Genomic DNA, 21,756 nt, shown 5'->3' with positions numbered 1-21,756 from the left:
TTAAAGTGGAACATTGAATTTTATTTAATTGTTCTAGATTTCTGAATAATTTGGTGTTTGAGATGTAAACAGTCATTTGGTTTGTCCATTTGTTCTTTACAGTGGTGGTGAAGGAAAAGGAAAGGCCTTACCAAGGCCACAACACACATCTGGTCATTTTATTTATAACCGAAATAACGCCAGTGAACCTGTACGCCTCGCCCGAGCTTTACATCTAATGTTGATGGAAATAAATAATATATATATATATATCTAGGAACTAATCTTGGGATCTACTTTTTCTCACAACGCACTGCAGGTACCTCTCCACTATGAGTGGCTTTGAAATTGTAGGCTCAAACGTTCCCTAATTCCCGTCCACAACACTGAGCTGCACTTTAGGGAAAGGGCAATTTTGTGGGTCAAAAAGCCGCCGTCTACATCAGCCGCAGTGCGGGCGGCGGTAAACTGCGGTATATCTTTAAAGTGGAATATTAAATTTTTCTAGATTTCTGAATAATTTGGTGTTTGGTGTCATTTGGTTTGTCCATTTGTTCATTGTAGAGGAACTCACACACTTAGCTTTCTTTACAGTGGTGGTGAAGCAAAAGGAAAGGCCTCACCAAGGCCACAACACACATCTGGTCATTTTATTTATGACAGAAAAAATGCCAGTGAACCTGTACGCCTCGCCCGAGCTTTACGTCAAATGTTGATGGAGATAAAATAGAGGGAAGTAATTATATATATATATATAGGAACTAATTCTGGGATCTACTTTTTCTCACAACGCACTGCACGTACCTCTCCACTATGAGTGGCTTTGAAATTGTAGGCCCAAACGTCCTCAACTTCCTAACTATTAGCTACAAATAATGTCCCAGGCATCGGGCAAGCATTTGGTGTTAGACCTTCGAGGCCTTAGACCTTCTCTAGACGCCTTGTTCCATTCACCACCACTGCAAAAATGTATCCCTCCGCCATCCCTGGTGGTCTAGTGGTTAGGATTCGCCGCTCCCACCGCCATGGCCCGGGTTCGATTCCCGGTCAGGAAACATAACTTTAGGGGCAGTGGTGGCTCAGCGGTTAGAGCGCCAGGCTATCGATAACAGGGTTGTTGGTTGTGGGTTCGATTGCCCTTGAGCAAGGCCCTTTACCCTCTCTGCTCCCTGGGCGCTGGAGTTGGCTGCCCACCGCTTGCCCACCGCTCTGGGGGTGTGTGTGTGTACTCACTGCCCCTAATTCACTGGTGTGTTTGGGTGCATGTTCACTACCACAGATGGGTTAAATGTGGCGGTAAACTCTTCGGACGGCCTGGTTCTCTTTCACCAGCTCGGCAGGACTTTATTATTGGCATTATTTGTCTGCCATCTTAACCATTTAACTCTGCCGACAGTTTGGTAAATCGGTGAAATTCCCCTTTAAATAGACTACATTCACTTTAATCACACGGATCTCCGCCATAATCCCCTGTGTGTGTCCTCCCAACATCTGCGTCTCAAATCTGGTGACCGTCGATCATCAGCTAGGATGAATTTATGCTATTATCAATCACACAGCTGGCTTTAAACCCCTCCGGGGTGAAGCAGAGTATGATGGCTATTTTAGTATTTTAGGGCCTATCTGGGCACTGACATGGGCCGAGGGTTCAACTGGCAGATGTAGAGGGCAGCTGTGAAGCAAACCCCCCTGCAAAATGTAAGTCAGCAGCAATGGCCAGCTGAAAGCACATCAGCAGCTAGTATATCTGATTAAAAAGGGGGGAGAAGGCAGGGAACAGGGCCACCGACATCCAGAGAGGACTGGGAATTGCTGATTACTTGCATGGCAGCAGGTGTAACACACATTTCTCTTTTGTGTTTCTGCTTTCCAGAACTGATCACAACACACCACCAGACGCCATTTTGCTCCCAACAGCTGTCCCTGAGCCCTTGCTGCCTCTTCACAGCTCAGAAAACTGAAATAAATAATAAATCTGGCGGTGTCACATCACCACAGTGGCCACTATCTCAAACAGCACTCCCTTCAGCCCAGCCATGTACACAAACACACGCATAACATACACGACAGTGCTGGTATTCCTATCTTTGTGGGCTGTTTTCCTGTCCTGCCCTGTCTTGTGTGCACAGCTAAGCTAAATGCTGTTGTGCTACACCTAAATACAGCTCGGACCTCAACCTAATCTCTAAATAAGAGCACAGGCGAATATTAAGGGTGTTTTTTTGGATGATAAGACAAGCTAGCTCCCTTTTCTAAGACGATTAGGAATGTAAGAAAGCGACTGCATGTACATGTTTTCACCGTCGCGGTTCCCACAAATGACTAAATACACACACCCACCGGGACGCGCTTCAACTCGACGCTACTAAAGCGTGTAGATAATTTTAGAACTTCGTTCTTTTTGCATTTTAAGTGTTATATTGGACATTTAACATTAAAATAAATAATAAATAATTAAAAAATACTATATTTGTGTTAGGCAACACAAAGCTTGGCTCACTGGACTCATTGCCGAAACAAATAACGCTGCGTTGATTGACCCGCGGAGCGGCCAATCGGATGGCGCTGCTATGATTTGAAATCGCTGTTGTGGGGGGCGGCAGCCAATCAGCAGGCGCGGAGGGCGGGGCCAGCGTCCCTCAGGCTGCTGCTGCCGCTAGAATGAATTGAAGGGGGAGGAGAGGGAGGGGGGCGGAATCCAATCCGGTTTCAGCTAGTTTTTGTTTCGCTGGAAACATTAACGTCTTCTTACGGAGTGTGTGTGAGTGTGTGTGTGTGTGAGAGAATCTTTTAGCTCTATCTAAGCACGGTCTCTTCTTTTAAATCGCTTTTGCACTTTTTATTTTCTCCCGCTTCGTTTCTTTTGCTTTAAAAAAAGGGAAACATCCACGCACGCACCCGCACGCGAAGCAGCCATGCCCAAGAGGAGCAAAGTAAGTAGCTGGCCAACACTGCCTACTCGGTTTTGTAGTTGATGCATTAAACGAAAAAAACACAAAATAGTGTCCCAGCACCGATGCACGAGTGATTTGGGGATGGTTTGCGTGTGCATGCAAATGTTGGGGTGTTTTGTGCGCTCGGGCGTGCACGTTTTAGGCCACTTTTCGTGTGTGTGCAGCGCGCTCGAGCGCAAAATCCGTGTGTTGTGATTTGAGAAGTGGCGCTTTTTCTTTAAGGCTGCAGAGATTTCCCCCCTCTTGCCCGAATCGGCACGCCGGGCTCGCGTTTCTCGTTTAACTCGTAAACAAAAACAAGAGCTTAAACCTCGACGATTTGGGGCAGCAGCGTTTGCAGATGTATTAGATAGCTAAGTAACAACGATTGCATGGATCCAGACAAAGGGGTGGAAACTATGCGATCCACTTTTCATAACTATAGCTAATCTTTTGCAATCGATTGCAACCGTTCTGTGTGTTGTTGCACGCGCCGAGCAGCATGCATGGATTTTTTTTTTTTAGTTGTTTGTTTGTGCATGTTTGCAGTTTTTAAGACTTCCTATTTTTGTATGTGCAATTTAAAAAAAAAACCCAAATGCATGGCGCGCGCACCCCTTTGGTTTTTAATGCACTTCCAATATGGCCCTTTTGCCTGTTTTCTCCCCCCTCTTTCTTTCTAACCGAGGGGCATGCATGCATTAATGTGTTTCTTCTACGTCGAGGAGGCGGGTCGTGCAAGCGCGAGGCCGCGCAATGGCGATTTGTACATTACACTCCTAGCAGACCCCCCTGCTCTTATCACGGGGCTGTGCACGGTGGTGCATTTGGGGAGGGAAAAAAGAAGCCCTTTGAGTCGCAGGGCAGATTTCCTAAGCCTGGGTAGATCTTCATTTATATCTGATGATTGTGTGTGTGTGTGTGTGTGTGTGTGTGTGTGAGAGAGAGAGAGAGAGAGAGTGGAGGGGGCGGGGCAGACTATGTCCTCCTCTGTATGGGACCCAGTGCAGGCCATGGCAGACACTAAGAGCAACACTGTGTTTTTGTTTTTTTTAATAGATGTGAGGAGGGGGGTTGTTTGTTTATTTGTTTATTTATTTATTTATTTGGCATCACCAGATGGACCAGATTTTTTTTTTGCTCTGATCTCTTTCAACTTGATGTGTTTTTTCTGGCATTTGTACTAATCAGGATGACTTTTATTTTGTAGGCGAACAATGACACTGAAGCCAGTGAGGTGAGTTATCCTGCTGTGGGCCGGCTGTGTATCTCTTCTGGGTTCATAGCTGCAGGACTTTAACGGCCGGGGTTTAATAAAGTGGTAATAGCTTGACTATAAAAGTGTTTTTACCGTAATTTAATTTCTTCGTTAATTTTATTTCTTCGTCTCTTTTATTTTCCAGCCCAAAAGGAGATCGGCAAGATTGGTGAACGTGAGTAGAAGACGTGTATATAAGCTTAAAAGTGTTGAAACCAAAAATAAAGTTTTTTATTTTTATTTATTTTAAAGCAAATTTTGTTCATTGTTTTTAGATTGTTGTGTAACCTTGATTTATTTTAATTTATTTCAGAAACCTGCACCTCCAAAGGCAGAGCCCAAGCCAAAGGCGAAGGTAAAGAGCCTTTTAAGAGACTTTTATATAAATATAAGCAACTTAAATAGTCACACATATGTATAATAATATAAAAAATGCTAATAAAAGTAGTATTAAACAACATAAATTTGAATACAAACTAATTCAGGTATTTAGTAAACAATTAGTTGTAAAGCAGTAAAGATGCACAAGTAAACAAATACAAGCTATGAAAATAAATGAAGGTAAAGAAATTAACCATAACATTAAAATATATATATAATATACAGATAATTCGAATATATTAGTAGCTTTATTTAAATAGTAACGTGTATAAAATTCAATAAATGCTAGTAGGAATAATAATGCTAATATTAACAGTATATGTTAATCAAAAAACATAAAAATTATATAAATTTATATATGTTACGCAAAACAGATTCAGAAGTAAAAATAAATATATATAATATTATTAAACTACTGAACATTACTGTACACTTTGTGTAGTGTGAGTTGTGTAAAGTTGTTATTAATATGTTATTATTGCGTTTTATGCAGAAGGCACCTGCCAAACCTGCCAAGAAAGCTAAGGAGCCCGAAAAGCCCAAGGAGGAGGAGAAGAAAGAGGAGGTCCCTGCCGAAAACGGCGAGGCGAAAGCCGAGGATGAGGTGGGCGCAGCACTCCAGCATACTTTATGAGCGTATAAACGAACCCTGGAATCAGACACGTTCATTAATGTCTGATTTGCATGTGTGGTCTTTTTCAGGCACCAGCGACGGAAGAGTCGGAGGAGAAGGACGACGCGGCAGAATAACAGCGCCCTGCCGCCATCTCTCACCAGTGCTCCCTGTACCTCTTTTCTTGTACAATTCAGGGGAATATTTTTATCTACTATTTTCTAAAGCCAGGTTTTTTAGTAGTTTGATTGTAGAGACACATTTTTTATGAAAGAAAAGATACATTTTGAGAGGGATTTCATCACATCCCACATTTTTACATCTCCAGAACAATTATCGTCATTGAAAAATGTCAGTTTTTCTTCTCTTTTCCCCTTTTCTTTCTCTGGTCCTTTTCTGTTCGAAGCGGGAGAGAGCGGGGCGGGTTGTAACGTCACTCGAACGCTGGCGTGTCGATCACGCAGACGGTTAGGCAACATTTCCAGCTTGCCCGAATGACTAACATTCCATTGGCTCTATGAGGGATGATTTTGGCTTTTTTCTTCTTATTGTTTGTTTTTCTCTTTAATTTTGTAACCTGTAATGTATGTGCGTGTGTCGGGGAGGGGGGGTGTGAATTCCTCATTGTTTTATTGTTTATAATGAGAAAGATTACTTGTAGAATGTTTGTAAGCTGTGCTCCATACGTTAACTCTTGTACCGATGCAGTTTTTCCTTCTTTTTTTTTTTTTTTTTCCTTTAACCATTCTGCTTAATAAACCTATTCTCTAGTACTGGAGTTCTCCATGTCAGGCCTGTGCATTGCGTGTATTGATTTGATTTTGTTTTCCTCTTCTTTCTGTGATAGCCCCACCATAGATTTGTATATCAGCTGTGAAAAAAAAAAAAATAAGAAAAAAAAACAAACAAGGATTTTTGACTTTATATGCAGTGTGTAATAATGGTACGTTGTCCGGATGGTAAAAATGGAATATCGTTATGTTCTTAGCTAAGCTAACGGTTACTTTCCACAGAGCAACTTTTGAGGCGCTAAAACTCGGGGGCGCTCGGACGATCAAGTGTAAGATCTCTTGAACTGTACAGCACTCAGACCAGCAGTAGCAATATTCTTGTGCAAGTACAAAAATGTACAGTTTCTTTCTGATCATTGTTTATAGATGTATCTCTGTGTATTGTTTGGTTTAAACAAGCCAATAAAAAAATGGGTTGTGACACTGGTTTCTACCTTCTGATGTTTTCCCAGTTAGGTCCAATTAGCCCCCCAACAGATCGACTCATTGAGCTTCGATTTACAATTTGAAAAAGTTCTTGTTTGGGCCATCTCTGCCGTAGTGGACCGGAAACGGTCACTGTTCCTGTGCTCACGGTCCTAAAAGTGGAACATTAACCCTGATTTATTAAATCTGAATGCTTATTACAAAGTAATTACACTGAAACAAGAACTCTTAAGGAGTTAGGTAAACCTGGATGTGTTAGGGGTTCCTTTAGCAGTTAGGCCTAAGCTAAAACCTGGAGAGACAGGTGAAGCTATTTATCAGGGTTCTCACACACCCTCGACACCCAGAGTCTTATTTTTCCAATCAGGGAAACTCCAGGAAAACAAGAAAACTGATAAAAATGTCTTGAAAATATATTAGCGAGGTCCAGGAACAAATAAATGTGCTACAAATGGTTTTTTGAGCAATGCCGTAGAAGAACCACTGATCGTTTAGAGACTGACCTACTGAACTTATGCACTGTAAGTGTGAAAAAATATTTAAGAACATATTTTTTTAAGAGTAACGTTTTCTCAGAATCTTATTTGAAAAATATTTTTTGGAAGAATTTTAATTTATATCAATATAACTTTATATTGAAGTTCTAAAAACATTTAGGACTTCTAAAAAGAAATTCTTTAGACACTTTTGTAAATCTGTTTCCTGAACTCTTACGATGTAAGATAAGTGTAAGTTGACTGTAAGGTTAAAAAAATATATTTGAGAAATATTTTTTAACAGTAACAAATTTTCATGGGATTTTTCTTCAATGAAAAAGTAAGAAATAGAAAAATCTGAAAATGATTAAGATGATTATTGATTATTATTTTCAATTATATCAATTTATCCTAATCATTTTTTAAATTAGGACTTCTAAGAAAAAAAAAATTTGACACTTTTGTGACTCCAGCCCCTTAACTTTTAAGTTTAAGGTGATCGTCAGGTTAAGAAAATATTTTAGAACATATAAAAAAACATTTTCATGCAAAATTAATCAGAAAGTTCAGAAAAGAAAATCATTTTGCAGAATTTTGATTATCAAATATCAAATATATAAAATACATAAATAATGAAATATCATATTTATATATATTTTTCAAATATCAGTTTATTTTCACTTTTTTCTTAATCATGAACTTAGAAAAACTCTTAAGCTGTAAGACAAGTGTAAGGTGAACGTAAGGTTAAATAAACATATACAACTTTTTTGTGAATAATTCTTGCAAAAAAAAGTTAGATAAATCTTCTTAAACAGTTTTTTTTAAACATTTTATCTTAAACTTCTTTTAAGTATGAAGTTTAGAAAAAAACCCAGACATTGACCTGAATACAACAAATAAAAATAGCTATTTCAATTACTATCCAAACTCCCAAGTAAACCTCCACAAACTAATCATACTGATTATTTATTAAAAATAATATCTATACTATTTTGCCTCACAACACTCTGCATGTACCCTCCGCCCTGCCTGCACTGTAATAAAGTAAATACACTGTATTGGTTGTTGTTATTGTATGTAAGAACTACTGTGATGGAGCTTTTAGAGGCATTAAACTCTTCAGATATCCGGATGCATCCATCCACCACCACTGTGAACAGCGTATATATATATATACAGGAGGAGGCCACAGTGTGACTCGGTTAGCAACCTCCAACAGTTCAGGATTGTAGTCAGGTCTAGTTGTATGAATCATACAGTCATACAGTTATACAGTGTTTAACATGGATGCATATACTGCAATACTTAAGAATGCTGAGGCTGCCTAAGACTGGTATTATGGCCCAGTGCTGTATATCGATACAAATTTTCAAGGGTAGGATCTCAAGCTGTAATCGGACACCAGTGAAGAACTTGTTCTAGCATGTAATTACAGCACGCCCTCACCGTGTTATTATTTCGGAATAAGTGCCGGTTTATAAGTGGCATCAAACAGCAGGATTAGAAGAATGGCGCTCGTCTATGTGATTAAAGGCCTTTTCCTGTGCTGCAGTGAGACGAAGCTGTGGAGTTATTTATTTTGTGGACGGCTGGATTTTAACATTTATTTATTTATTTATTTATTTATTCCAGAGTTTCTTTATACTAAAAAGGTCCTAGGTGGTATCTTGGTATCTTAGAGGGCCTGAGGCCTGTTCCTGAGGAGAACGTGACTGCAAACCGCCGCTGTCCAATGAAAAACATGTATTTTCGAAATGATGACTTTACAGGAGAGGGCAAAAATGGCCTTAACTTTGAATTCCAGGTTGATTCCAAGTCAACTTAGAGCATTTCTATTGGTCCATTCATCCAGAAGTATTAACACAGTGTACAGAAGGAGCTACAGGGTTCAAACCATGGAGAAAACTGAAAACGGACCAAAGTGGAGATACATGGTTGTCATTGGACGGCAGAGAAATGCTAGATAACGGCTCATTTTTGTTTTGGTCTATGTGAGCTTTTGGTCTATGTGTTAGCGCTCCATTGTAGAGAAGCTGGTGTAGGGGTAGAACGCTCTCTGAAAACTGACATTGCTGAAAGTTTCAATACCAAAATGGTTATAAATGCACTGCCTGACGCCTGAGACACTGTTTTACCAGAGTTCTGCTGTACTGTAGTATACTAGTCTAATTTCTTAAAGAGCCAAGAGTTTCCTAATAGTGTAAGATTTCACATTCCAGCGATTCGTCCAATTGTTGAATCCCATTTTCAGCAGGATTTACAGTCAGGTATTGATCTTACTAATGAAATGCTGTTTTATTTGTATTATTATTACTCTGAGTACGTAGCTTAGAACAGTAGAGCTTTAGTGGGAATGGTGCCGTTAAGGCTCTAAAAATATGAGAATATAGGAAATGAGGGATTTCATAAGGGTGTTTCACTTTTTCATTATAGAGCCTCTTTTTCTCCACTTGTGTTATTAAGTATTTGAGATTAGAACATGAACAATCCTTAGAAATAGCCTGTGTATTGTGTTAAGGATAGTGCTACAAGTTAGGCCTGGTGGTCACACCACACCGACACCCGGAAACATCCGGATCAGCATTTACACTACAAAAGGCAATGTGGATTAACGCGTCTCCGACCTCCTGTGGTTTGAGTGATCGCATCCCAAAGCACCTCCGTTTACGCATGTCAGTACCAGGTGTAAACGGGACAATATGCTAAAGAGAAAGGCCTTCTCTAATGCAGGGTTTGGAGCCAGCCCTAATACAACACATCTCCAGCACTGTGCAGAACATCTCTGCTGAGGCTGAAGCACTAGCCCTGTCTCGAGTGAGCCAACAGGACACGGTTTGCAGAGAATAGGAATAAGGTCTGATAGGAATAAACTCAGCCTAAGCTAAGACTAAGTAGTTTAGAGCAGACTAGGCCTAATCCATGCCCACAAAACCTCAAAAAAACCTCAAGCTAACAGACTATGTGTAGACCAGGATCTACTTTTCCTTCCGCCTTCATTGCCTTATACGCCAGATCATACAATACGTGTGCCACGGCTTTACCCTTCCAATCCATATTCCCTGTTTTGTTTTGTTTTGGCTTCAAAAATGGCATATATGCATTTTTACATGTACATTGAGGCTTGTATTGTACCAATACTAATATATTAGCCTTGCTATCACTTGGTATGGGGTTAAAATAATGAGCTACGTATTCTGGCCCATTCCTGCTGTATGGTTTCTCTGCAGCTTGGTGTTTTCATGCACCTCAATCACGTCATCAACTAATGATCAGGTCTTTTAGAAGAAGCTGAATCGGTGTATTATAGCATTTAATCAATATTATTGATGATAAAGAGGACAGGAGATGAACTGCTGATTCATGAAGTGACAAAGGTCAAGCTAAACCTTAACCTCTGTTAGCTACATAAACCAGACGAATATGCCTAATTTATTTATTTATTTATTTACAAAAATCACAAAAGACTTAGCTTTTAGGTAATTAGTCCATATCCAAATCCATATAAAAATCCATATAAATCACCAAATCCATATAAAAATCCATATAAAAATCACAGAAAACATCACATATAATTTTAATTAACTGCATGGAATATGCCTTATTTATTTATTTATTTACAAAAATCACAAAAGACTTAGCTTTTAGGTAATTAGTCCATATCCAAATCCATATAAAAATCCATATAAATCACCAAATCCATATAAACATCCATATAAATCACCAAATCCATATAAAAATCACAGAAAACATCACATATAATTTTAATTAACTGCATGGAATATGCCTTATTTATTTATTTACAAAAATCACAAAAGGCTTAGCTTTTAGGTAATTACTCCATATCCAGATTAAAAATCACCTAAAACATCACATATAATTTTAATTAACTGCATGTTGTTGTTTTAGGCTCAGGACTTTTATTCTAGCTATTTGAACGAAAGTCGCGCCCACATCCTTCTGTTTAAACGGGGTTGCCAGATTCGCCTTTTTAATTTTTAGTTAATTATTATTTTTAATCGCACAAGCTAAAAATAAGGCATGAACTTGTCCATGTCAAATATTTAGTTGATTTAGACGTTTTTAATTTTACGTTAATTTCGTCGTCTCCTCGACAGGGGCTGAGCTAAGGCACGAGAGCTAGCCACGATTAGCTAGCTGGCTAAAGCTAAAGCTTGGGGGGCTCGTTGTGAATGTGCCTGAGCGTTTGTGTAGCTAGCCAACATCAATAAGCTTATTTCACCAACCAATTTCACCAATTATAGCTAATAAATTAATATAATATATGTAATAATGAATATTACGAGTGACCCAGCTAGTGCTACTAGCTAAATGACCTTCAGTAGCACTGGTAGCCAGCACTTCCGCCTCATTTCTGGCGAATAATGAACGGTTCCAGACATCATGTTAGCTCGTTTTCGCCTCTACAAGCTTTTACAAGCCTCTAAATTATTAATATTTAGACGTGTCCCGACTGTGTCTTCTGTTGGAGCAGCTTTTAACGCCCAGCAGCACCGACCACAGGACCACCTGCACAAGCACGCGGCGAGTTTACACCTTTAGAAGCCCACCTAATTTTTTTTGGACCCCCTAAACTAATCCTTGGTGTTTAACTTTATTAATGTACTTTATTAATGTCTTTGTCTGCAGGGTTTATTTGCAGTGCCGGAGCTCAGCGGTCCTGCTGGGTTTCAGGTCGCCCAGCGCGATGCACTCTGGGAAATGGAGTTTCTGGTGAAGAGAGCGTGCACGCAGCCCCCTGGTGTTGCCACGGTGGAGGCTTTCGACCAGCTGTCCGACAGCTTGTGCAGAGTGGCAGATTTGGTAAAAATGGAGCTTCTTGTGAATGAGGTGTCACCAGCCCCCATGCATATATTATAAGATCAATCAGCCATAACATTATAACCACTGACCGCTGCAGTGAGTAGTCAGCAGTGATGATCTGGTGCCAGTGGCTCAGTGGCTGTCAAGGCAGCAAGCGAAGGGTCAGTTCTTGAATGTGTCAAAGCAGAAGGCCTAAGAACCTGGGTACTCTGACACGATCCGTACTGTGATGTTCTAGGCGACCGGGTCAGAACATCTTCAGAACATTGAATCTTGAATGTAGTGGTCAGTACCATGGGCAGTGTAGCATGGGCCTGAAATATTTTATTAATATTGAATTCCTGAATACTTGAGAGACATCCCGACCCTGTATCTCGGACCGGACCGGTCTGTGTGTCTGTGTGCTGTGTGTTGCAGGCAGACTTCATCAAAGTTGCCCATCCTGACCCGGCATACCGGAAAGCTGCTGAAAGGACCTGCGTGGATCTCGGCACAGTGGTGGAAAAGTAGGACTTTCTGTGTCCGGTTGTGCCAGGATCATTAGTGCCACACACACACGTGAGCCAGGATGTGACAGCTGTGTGTGTGTGTGTGTGTGTGTGTTTGTGACAGGCTCAACACGAATGTAGAACTGTGCCAAAGCCTGAAAACTCTACTGGCTGATGAAGAGGCTCTGGCCAAGCTGGACCCAGACTCAAGGTAAGTGTGGTAGGTTCCTGACCTTGTGCTTAAAGCTGCATTATGCAAGAATGGGCATTTCTAGGGGAGAATGGGAAGAGAGAGAGAGAGAGAGAGAGAGCGCCATCTACTGACCCGGAGAGAGCCAATGGAGGATTCCAATGGCCCAATGAGCCTCCATTGGGCCATAGTACCTGAACCATCTGTTTGTTCTAATGGGATCTACTGGGAGGTTTGACAAGATCCAACCTGGCTCCAAACGACTGGGTCAGAACATCTCCAAAACATCAGGCAGGTCTTGTGGAGTGTTCTGGGACATGGTGGTCCGTTTGTACCAAAAGTGCTCCAAGAAGAAGGCATCATGGGCACTCAAGGCTCGTTGATGCTCATGGAGGCCCCGTCCACCTCACAACGTCCAGGACTTGAAGGATCTGCTGCTAATGTCTTGGTGCCAGATGCCACAGGACACCTTCAGAACCTTCAGAGAGAGGGGAGAGAGCGCCATCTACCCACCCGGAGAGAGCACGGCCAGTTGTGCTCTCTCTGACTCCATCAGCTGATGGCAAAGCGGCACGGCTCGGGATTCGGACTTGCGGCTCTCGGGCCATAGCGGTAGCACCTCTATCGGGCCATAGTAACTGCAACTGTTCGGATGGGATCTACAGGGAGGTTCTATAGTATTTAAAAGAATGTGATTAGGTGCCTAGAACTTCTGCAGAGTATTCTGCACCGTGCTTAAATCCCACATTCTTTTTTAGGAGGGTGGCCGAGCTGTTCATGTTCGACTTTGAGATCAGCGGGATACACCTGGATGAAGCAAAGGTGTGTTCCTATACAGATAAACTATATCCTGATGGAGAACACACAGTACTGTGACGATGTACTGTATGAAGTGATCTGAGTTTTATGCCCTTAGAGAAGAAAGGCCGTCAGCCTGAATGTGAAGCTCCTTGATCTCAGCCATGCTTTCCTGCATGGCTCTCATCTCCCCAATACGCTAGAGAAGCGAGCCCTGCCTGAACGCCTCCGCCACTGTTTCTCAGTCGATGGGAGCCGTATTCAGATCGGCGGGCTGCATGCAGATGCTCCAGACGAGCTGGTATGTATAGACTATAGGGATACAGTAGGGTTTCAACTCTGTTAAATTGTTCAATTGGTGTGGAAAACAGAATGCAATCTAATGACAAAAGTATTGGGACACCTGCTCATTTATTGTTTCTTGTGAAATCAAAGGTGTTAATAAGAGCTGATCCTGCTGTTGTTGGAGTAACTGTCTACTATCTACTATCCAGGGAAGAAGACTTTCTGCTAGATTTTGGAGGGGCATTGCTGTGAGGATTAGATTGTATTCAGGATGTTGGATGACAGAGCAAGGCCAATTGTGCTCTTTCTGACTCCGGCTGCTGATCGCAAAGCAGCATGGCACACGATTGTCCTACGGCAGGGTTAAAATTCACAGCCTTACTAGCGCTCAGCAGGACCTCCTAGACTCCACAGCGCACACAGCGGACCACGATTCAGTCAGTGACTGAAAAGGCTCCGGCCCCAGAGCTCCCTGTCTGGTTCACCTGTCTCTTCTCTGCTTCCTAGGTGCGAGAAGCTGCATACAGAGTCTTTCTCCACCCGAACACTGAACTGCTGCTTTGCCTGGATGAGCTTTTGGCCTGCAGGCATGAGCTGGCGAAGCTTGTAGGCTATGAATCGTTTGCGCACCGAGCTTTGAAGGGAACAATGGCGCGAACCCCAGGTAAAGCGTCCCGGTCTCTCAAAAGAGCTGCTGCCTGCTCAACTGTCTTACAGGAATAGTCCAGTGGAGGCCTGCCTATACCACAGAGTCAGTCACCACAGTTTCCCTGCACAGGGAACAGCCTGTAGATCCGAACCTCACTCACTCACAAGAAATGAGCAGCTGCAGAGCTCTCCAACCTAATGTTTGGAATACGTGACTGTATACAGTATAATGTGAACGAGGATGGACCTCCGCAAGACCTCTGAAGGGGTCCTGCAGTATAAGGCTCTGAGACTAACGTTAGCAGCAGATCCTCCTTTAAGTCCTGTAATTGCGTCAACGAGCCTTGGGCACCCATGACTCTGTCGCCTTTTGGCTGGTACTGACCACTGCATACCGGGAACACCCCATAAGGTTCTCTGACTCAGACGACTAGCCGTCGTCTCAGATTCTTACACTTTCTGCCTAATAGTAGATCTCACCCCTTGACAGGAGCCATTGTAGCCAGAAAATCAGTACTGTTTACTTCCCCTAGCAGTGGTTTTATTGTTATGGGCAGTCATTGTACAGAACCTAAATATAAATATTCAATAAATAAATAAATATATATTAATCGGATTAATTTATATATATATATATATATATATATATATATATATATATATATATATATATATATATATATATATATATATATATATTTATTCCAATAAAATCTTAATATTTTTATTAATCGGATTAATTTATATATATATATATATATATATATATATATATATATATAGTGGACAGTATCATTTATTGGATTTATCTAGTCAGTATCTAATCAGTAATTACAAACAGATGCAGCACACAGTGATTTGGTGTATATATATATATATATATATATATATATATATATATATATAACTGTAGGTTTTACTCGTGGGATCCTGAGAGTAATGTTGAAACTGTGTTAATAACCTTCTAGAGACGGTGATGCAGTTCCTACAGCTGCTTACAGAGAAGCTCTCTGGCAGGTATGTGCAAGTATGTGCCGCAGAGCCTCCTTCATCCTCCTGAACTTCATCCATGAGACACCTTTAACACCTTTAACACCTTCCCTCTTCTATGACCCTGCAGAACTGCCCAGGACTTCAGCGTGATGAAGGCTCTGAAGAAGAGATTGGGTTCCACAAACCCGGTACGTGTTTCTTTGCAGTGGTTTGGCTCAGATCTTCGGCTCGTACCTTTGACTCGTTCCATTCCTGACGGATGTGTTTGTTTGAACCCAATGTAGGACCTGATGCCATGGGATCACCCTTACCTCAGCAGGGCCGTCCGAGCTGAGACGTAAGCCTACTCACATTTCCTCAGTGCGCTGTTAAGATGATGTGATCCATAGCAGAGCTCTTGTAGGTTGTCACACTAGTTCTAGATAGATAAGCTCCAACACATTCGATTCAGCCTGAGGAGGGAAGCATGATGAGCTCAAGCAGAATACTTTGATGTTTTACAAAAATAAGTAAGTTAGGTATGTATCTTATATCCATATTTATTTCTAATTTCATATCTAATATTGCGCATTGTGAGACTGCTTAAAGAATATATTTATGTTATATATTATTTCTATATATGTCCGTTATTTCATTTTTCAAAATGATCTGCCAGTAGAAAAGGACAGATACAATTTTTAACAGATCAAATAAAATACATTACTTAAAATAAGTCAAAATGTTTCTAGGAATGAGTTAAAGTTATTTTATATTTTTTTTAAGACGATATGAGGATTGTGGTCAGATACCAATATTAACAGCAATAATAATCAGAATCAGATTTATTGGCCAAGTATGTTCACACACAAAGAATTTGTTCTGGCTGTTAGTGACTCTCTAGTGTTAACAATATAATAATAATATAATAATATAATAGTAATAGTAAGCAGTATATTTTTTGTTGCAGATTAAATAGCAAAAAGTGCAATATTAATAGCAATTGTAGGAGTACTAGCAATATTTTAGCATTATTAAAAGCAATAGAGACACCAATATTTCTGAGCAACATAAATGGCAATAGTAGTAGCAGAATTTAATAATTATAATGGCAATAGCATTTTTTTGCAGCAATATCAATAGCAGTGGTTATAGATATAGCAATCTTAACATCAAAGGCAGTAACAGTATTTGTAGCAATATTAATAGCAATAGTAATATCAGAGTTTGAAGTAGTAGAAGTGATGGTAATTGCACAATTTTTAATGAATATAAAAATACACATGCACACTATTAAGCAAACACACACAGTGACAGCAGTTAGAGCTCCAGGCTATTGATGACAGGGTTGTGGGTTCGATACCCGGGCTCTGCAAACTGCCACTGTTGGGCCCTTGAGCAAGGCCCTTCACCCTCTCTGCTTTCCGGGCGCTGGAGTTGGCTGCTCACTGCCCCTAGTTCCCTAGTGTGTGTGTGTGTGTGTGTTCACTACCACAGCTTTTTGTATTTCGCTGTACAGCATACAGTAACAATTATGTGCCCAGAGAAGTGGGCAGCCATTACTACGGCACCCCGGGGGGCAGAAAAGGTTAAGGGCCTTGCTCAAGTGTAGATGTCGATGTTGCCTTCAGGTGTAACATCGAGGCCATCCACTACAGCCCCTACTTCTCTCTCGGAGCGTGCATGGAGGGACTGAACACGCTCTTCAGCCAGCTGCTCGGGGTCTCCTTCCAAGCTGAGGAGCCCAAGACGGGAGAGGTGTGGAGCGATGATGTCAGAAAACTGGTGAGATCTTTCCCCTGAGTGAAACAGAGAAGTGGAGCTCGCTTGGAGCGGACTGGGGTTCAATTCCCCACCACTATTACACCTTAATACTCTCAATGGCCAGGACGCATAACTCTGGGTGTCCTTAAGGGATGTTTTTAAAGTTTTAAGAAGTTAATATAAAGGTTCTTTATGTTCTCTCATCTCATTTACAAAAATGGTTCTTCTATGGCATCACTCAAAGAACCCTGTATACCATCTTTGCTAATAGGTCGGACATAAGCTTCTATTGCATGTTAGCTACATTAGCCTCGTAGCTCATGACCGGTGTGCTAAATGTCCACATGCCTCCTACATCCTTGAGGAACCTTTGGAGGTTCTTCAAGTTGAAACTGCTGAAGAACCTCTAAAGGGGCTTTGAGGAACCTTTGAGAAAAGGTTTTTAGAAGAAAAAACGTTCCTTGAAGATTCCTTCACAGTTTCAAACTGAAGAACCCCTAAATATGTACCTCTAAAAACTGAAGAACCTCTAAAGGTGCTTTGAGGAACCTTTGAGAAAAAGTTTTTAGAAGAAAAAACGTTCCTTGAAGATTCCTCCACAGTTTCAAACTGAAGAACCTCTAAAACTGAACCTCTAAGATCCCTCACAGGTCTCCACACGTTTCATTTCCCAACACCGTCCCACAAGCTCTTTATGAGGTTCAGATCTGTGAACTGTGATGAGATGGACCCTTCAACCACCTCCAAAACAGCTGCTAAACATCAGCATATGACCTGCAGTGTGAGGGTCTGGATAGTTCTAGTGTTCATTTCACGTGCTATAATATATCATACTGACCATCACATTTTTATTTATTTATTTATTTTTATCCAGGCTGTGGTTCACGAGTCTGAGGGGCTGCTGGGATACATCTACTGTGACTTCTTTCATCGTCCTGATAAACCCCACCAGGTGAAGAGCGCTCCTCAAAACCCATCTCATCTCATCCCACCTCGTCCGATCTGTCCCATTCCCACTTCTCCTAATGCTCGTAGTTCCTTTAGATTCTAATCTGGACGTTTGTCTGACAGGACTGCCACTTCACTATCCGCGGAGGGCGGCTGAAGGCGGACGGACAGTACCAGCTGCCCGTGGTGGTTCTGATGCTAAGCCTGCCGCCCCCGACGAGCAGAACCCCCTCACTTCTCACCCCTGGCATGATGGAGAACCTCTTCCATGAGATGGGCCATGCCATGCATTCCATGCTGGGCCGGACTCGCTATCAGCACGTGACTGGTGAAAAAATACTTCATCTAACGTTTGTGGACACTTCTTCTAATGAAGGAATTTAGCTACTTTACGCTGCAGCCATTGCTGACACAGACATACAGCTCATCTAGTCCCTGAAAAGAAGAAGTACTGCCAATAGAATAGGACTCTCTCTGGAGCAGATAAACAAACATGAACCTATTGGTCCCATACTGCCTAATGCCAGGTGTGGGCTAGAGGGGTATAAAGCCCCCCAGCATTGAGCTGAATGATGGATGGTGCTCCATCCAGTACTGGAATGATGGATGATGGATGGAATGATGGATGGTGATCATTATCATCCAACATCCTGACCTTACTAATGTGAGCCAGTGCAAGTTGTCCCAGGCAGTTAATGGACCAAAAGTAGTTGACGTCACCCATGTGTGTGTTTACAGGTACCAGGTGTGCTACAGACTTTGCAGAAGTTCCGTCCATTCTCATGGAGTTCTTCGCCTCTGATTATCGAGTTGTGAGCCAGTTTGCTCGCCACTACGAGACCGGCGAGGTAACACAACCGTAGCCCTCACTCAACGTCTTGTAGGTAGCCTAATTTAGCATTCTCATGAAGAGGCTCTGTGTGTTTCCTCATCTAGCCTCTACCTGAAAGCATGGCGACCCGTCTGTGCGAATCTAAGAGAATCTGTGGAGCCGCTGACACTCAGCTACAGGTAGCAAACTCTCCAGACAGCATCTTTGACACTGTTTAGATGCGAGTAGAAGATGAACTGATCTCCAAAAGCCAGAACGTTCAAGATGAAACATTCTTTAAATAGTAAAACACTGATGGGAGCACAATGCAAAACATTGGAAAACTCGAGAGATCTGAGGCCTCAGATCTTCGTTATCTTGGTAGGACTATGGCCTGATCACAGTCCTGGTTACTTTTAAAGCTGTATAAATACTCAGAGGACTTTTACACACCTATAGTTGGTCGCTCTGGTCCGAATCAAGGGTCAACGGGTTTGTAAATTTGGATGGTTTGTTACAGAGGCCTCGTAGATGCTCAGCTGACATTCAGCTAACATTCAACTGCATCTGTTTCTGTATTGAATTACATTCAACTCTAAGATGTCTATTGACTGTAACCCTGCACCCAATCATAACCTCACCCTTAAATCAACCCTAAAGCCTAATTCTTACCCTAACCTTACCCTTCATTCAACTCTAAAACCTATCCTTAGCCTTACCCATTAAAAACCCTATCGCTACCCTAAATCTTACCCTTGAATCAACCCTAAATCATGACCATAACCTTAACATTTCATCAACCCTAAAACCTAATCCTTACCCCAATCTAACCCTTACAACATAATCCTTACTCTTTATTCAACTCTAAAACCTCATCCATACCGTAATCTTACCCTTTAATCAAGCCTAAAACCTCATTCTTACCTTATTACCCTTTATTCAACCCTAACACCTAATCTTACCCTTTAATCAACCCTAAAACTGAATCCTTACCCTAATCTTACCCTTTAATCAAGCCTAAAACCTAATCCTTACCCTAATCTTACCCTTTAATCAAGCCTAAAACCTAATCCTTACCCCAAGATTACCCTTGAATCAATCCTAAAACCTCATTCTTACCTTAATTATTACCCTTTAATCAATCCTACAACATAATCCTTACTCTTTATTCAACTCTAAAACCTCATCCTTACCGTAATCTTACCCTTTAATCAAGCCTAAAACCTCATTCTTACCCCTTAATCAACCCTAAAACTGAATCCTTACCCTAATCTTACCCTTTAATCAAGCCTAAAACCTAATCCTTACCCTAAGATTACCCTTAAATCAATCCTAAAACCTCATTCTTACCTTAATTATTACCATTTAATCAAACCTAAAATCTAATCTTACCCTTTAATCAACCCTAAAACGTAATCCTTACCCTTGAATCAACCCTAAAACCTCATTCTTGCCCTAATCATTACACTTTATTCAACTCTAAAACCTAATTCTTACCCTTCATTCAATTCTAAAACCTAACCTTAGCCTTACCCATGAAAAACCATAACGCTAACCTTAATCTTACCCTTGAATTAACCCTAAATCATAATCATTACACTAACCATACCCTTTAATCAAGCCTAAATCATTACCCTAACCTTACCCTTTATTCAAACCTAAAATCTAACCCTTACCCTTTAATCCATCCTTACCCTAACCTTACCCTTGAATTAACCCTAATTTTTTTAAATTCTAAATCTTCACTCTAACCCTAATTGTTTTTTAATTAATCAAGTGTAATTAACCCACACTAAAAATCATTGCTTAGCCCAGCTTACAACACCTATACTTCTTCTTCATGCTTTTTAAGTGAGGTTATCTAATTAAGCTGTGACGGTGCAGCCGCTGAGTGAAGCTGGAGTTACACATGATCTGAACACTGAAGTGAGGTTCACCCACTTCTATTTTAATTCCATTAATGTTTTTCATTATTCCAGGTTTTCTACGCAGCCTTGGATCAAATGTATCATGGCAAACCACAAAACAGGACGACCACCGATATTCTACAAGACATCCAGGAACAGTTCTACGGACTGCCATACATTCCCAACACTGTAAGTTACCTCACATGGCCTTAGTAGGTTATATTTATATTATTTTTTTGTTTTTTAGACTATATGGTACATTACATGGTACTTCAACCCTGGGTCTGGACTTTCTGACCTCTTTATAGGCTTGGCAGCTGCGATTCAGCCACTTGGTTGGTTATGGTGCCAAATACTACTCCTACCTCATGTCCAGAGCTGTGGCCTCCATGGTGTGGAGGCAGTGTTTTCTCAAGGACCCCTTTAACAGGCGAGTGCATATGGGACTTATGCAGAGACCGGTGTTAATGAGCACCAGCATAGCCTGCTTTGTTGTAGTACGCTTAGGAATATTGGAGCATCTGCATCTTTCAGGTTACAGTAACTCAAATACTGGGGTGGTCTCCTTAAAGAGTACTTCACTCTTCAATACCTTTAGCTAGGAAGTGCACTGTACAGTTCAGATCCCCTGCCATATCTACAGCATACACCACCCCCCACATACAGTATCCCCTTTATTAGCCTTGACTTCTGGTGTCATCTTTATCCAGAGCCATGGGAGAGCACTACCGCAGAGAGATGCTGGCTCACGGTGGTGGAAAGGAGCCCATGCTTATGGTTAAAGGTACACAGTGATCCCACTTCTGCACTACATGAATTACCTGCAGGTTTTCTTTCATATCTGTGAATGAATGACTGCATACAATGCCCCTTTCAGGAATGCTACAGAAGACCCCTACAACCGAAGACCTCGTTGAAGCTCTAGTGCTGGATCTTGATGCTTCTTAAAGCTGGCTAGAGTTCAACACCTCACCTTATCAAGCTGGTCCACGTTGATGCCGTACTGTGGGACTAATGCAAAACTGATCATGCAGTTTATACTTTTGTTATGAAAACTTTCTAAATAAACTTTGAGTCCCTTTATAACATGTACAGCACTGTCGGAATGTAGTTTTCTTAAAAACACAGCTCACTTTAATACTGAGCTCCATTAATAAGCAATGTTTCTAATCAAGTTTAAGTTAAACTTCAATGAAAAGCTCACATTTTGGCAGCTTTGCCACCAATTTCAAGATCCTTTGCATTAGCAGAATATGCTGTGTGACCA

The 21,756-nt window shown here is 41.2% G+C and overlaps 2 protein-coding genes and 1 non-coding gene across 3 annotated transcripts; all 3 read left to right on the top strand.

The window, feature by feature from the left end:
* The first annotated feature begins 962 nt into the window (after positions 1 to 962).
* Positions 963 to 1,034, top strand: trnag-ccc (transfer RNA glycine (anticodon CCC)). Its single transcript has one exon. It is a non-coding gene; the product is annotated as a tRNA-Gly (tRNA).
* A 1,636-nt stretch (positions 1,035 to 2,670) lies between these two features.
* Positions 2,671 to 6,376, top strand: hmgn1b (high mobility group nucleosome binding domain 1b). Its single transcript, XM_072658671.1, has 6 exons — positions 2,671 to 2,912; positions 4,123 to 4,149; positions 4,316 to 4,345; positions 4,484 to 4,525; positions 5,045 to 5,155; positions 5,254 to 6,376. The coding sequence occupies exons 1-6, from the start codon at positions 2,895 to 2,897 to the stop codon at positions 5,299 to 5,301; spliced, it is 276 nt and encodes a 91-aa protein (XP_072514772.1). The 5' UTR covers positions 2,671 to 2,894; the 3' UTR covers positions 5,302 to 6,376.
* A 4,425-nt stretch (positions 6,377 to 10,801) lies between these two features.
* Positions 10,802 to 21,577, top strand: mipepb (mitochondrial intermediate peptidase b). Its single transcript, XM_072659152.1, has 19 exons — positions 10,802 to 11,402; positions 11,508 to 11,681; positions 12,099 to 12,187; positions 12,294 to 12,380; positions 13,118 to 13,181; positions 13,276 to 13,458; positions 13,950 to 14,106; positions 15,059 to 15,107; positions 15,211 to 15,271; positions 15,368 to 15,420; positions 16,691 to 16,844; positions 17,698 to 17,775; positions 17,895 to 18,099; positions 18,510 to 18,619; positions 18,708 to 18,782; positions 20,562 to 20,678; positions 20,798 to 20,919; positions 21,200 to 21,273; positions 21,367 to 21,577. The coding sequence occupies exons 1-19, from the start codon at positions 11,262 to 11,264 to the stop codon at positions 21,435 to 21,437; spliced, it is 2,064 nt and encodes a 687-aa protein (XP_072515253.1). The 5' UTR covers positions 10,802 to 11,261; the 3' UTR covers positions 21,438 to 21,577.
* The last annotated feature ends 179 nt before the right edge of the window (positions 21,578 to 21,756 follow it).

The sequence above is a fragment of the Salminus brasiliensis genome, chromosome 16 (genome assembly GCF_030463535.1).
Source record: "Salminus brasiliensis chromosome 16, fSalBra1.hap2, whole genome shotgun sequence".
NCBI lineage: Eukaryota > Metazoa > Chordata > Actinopteri > Characiformes > Bryconidae > Salminus > Salminus brasiliensis.
Note: the sequence above shows the minus strand (reverse complement) of the source record. Positions and strands in the feature narration are given on the sequence as shown.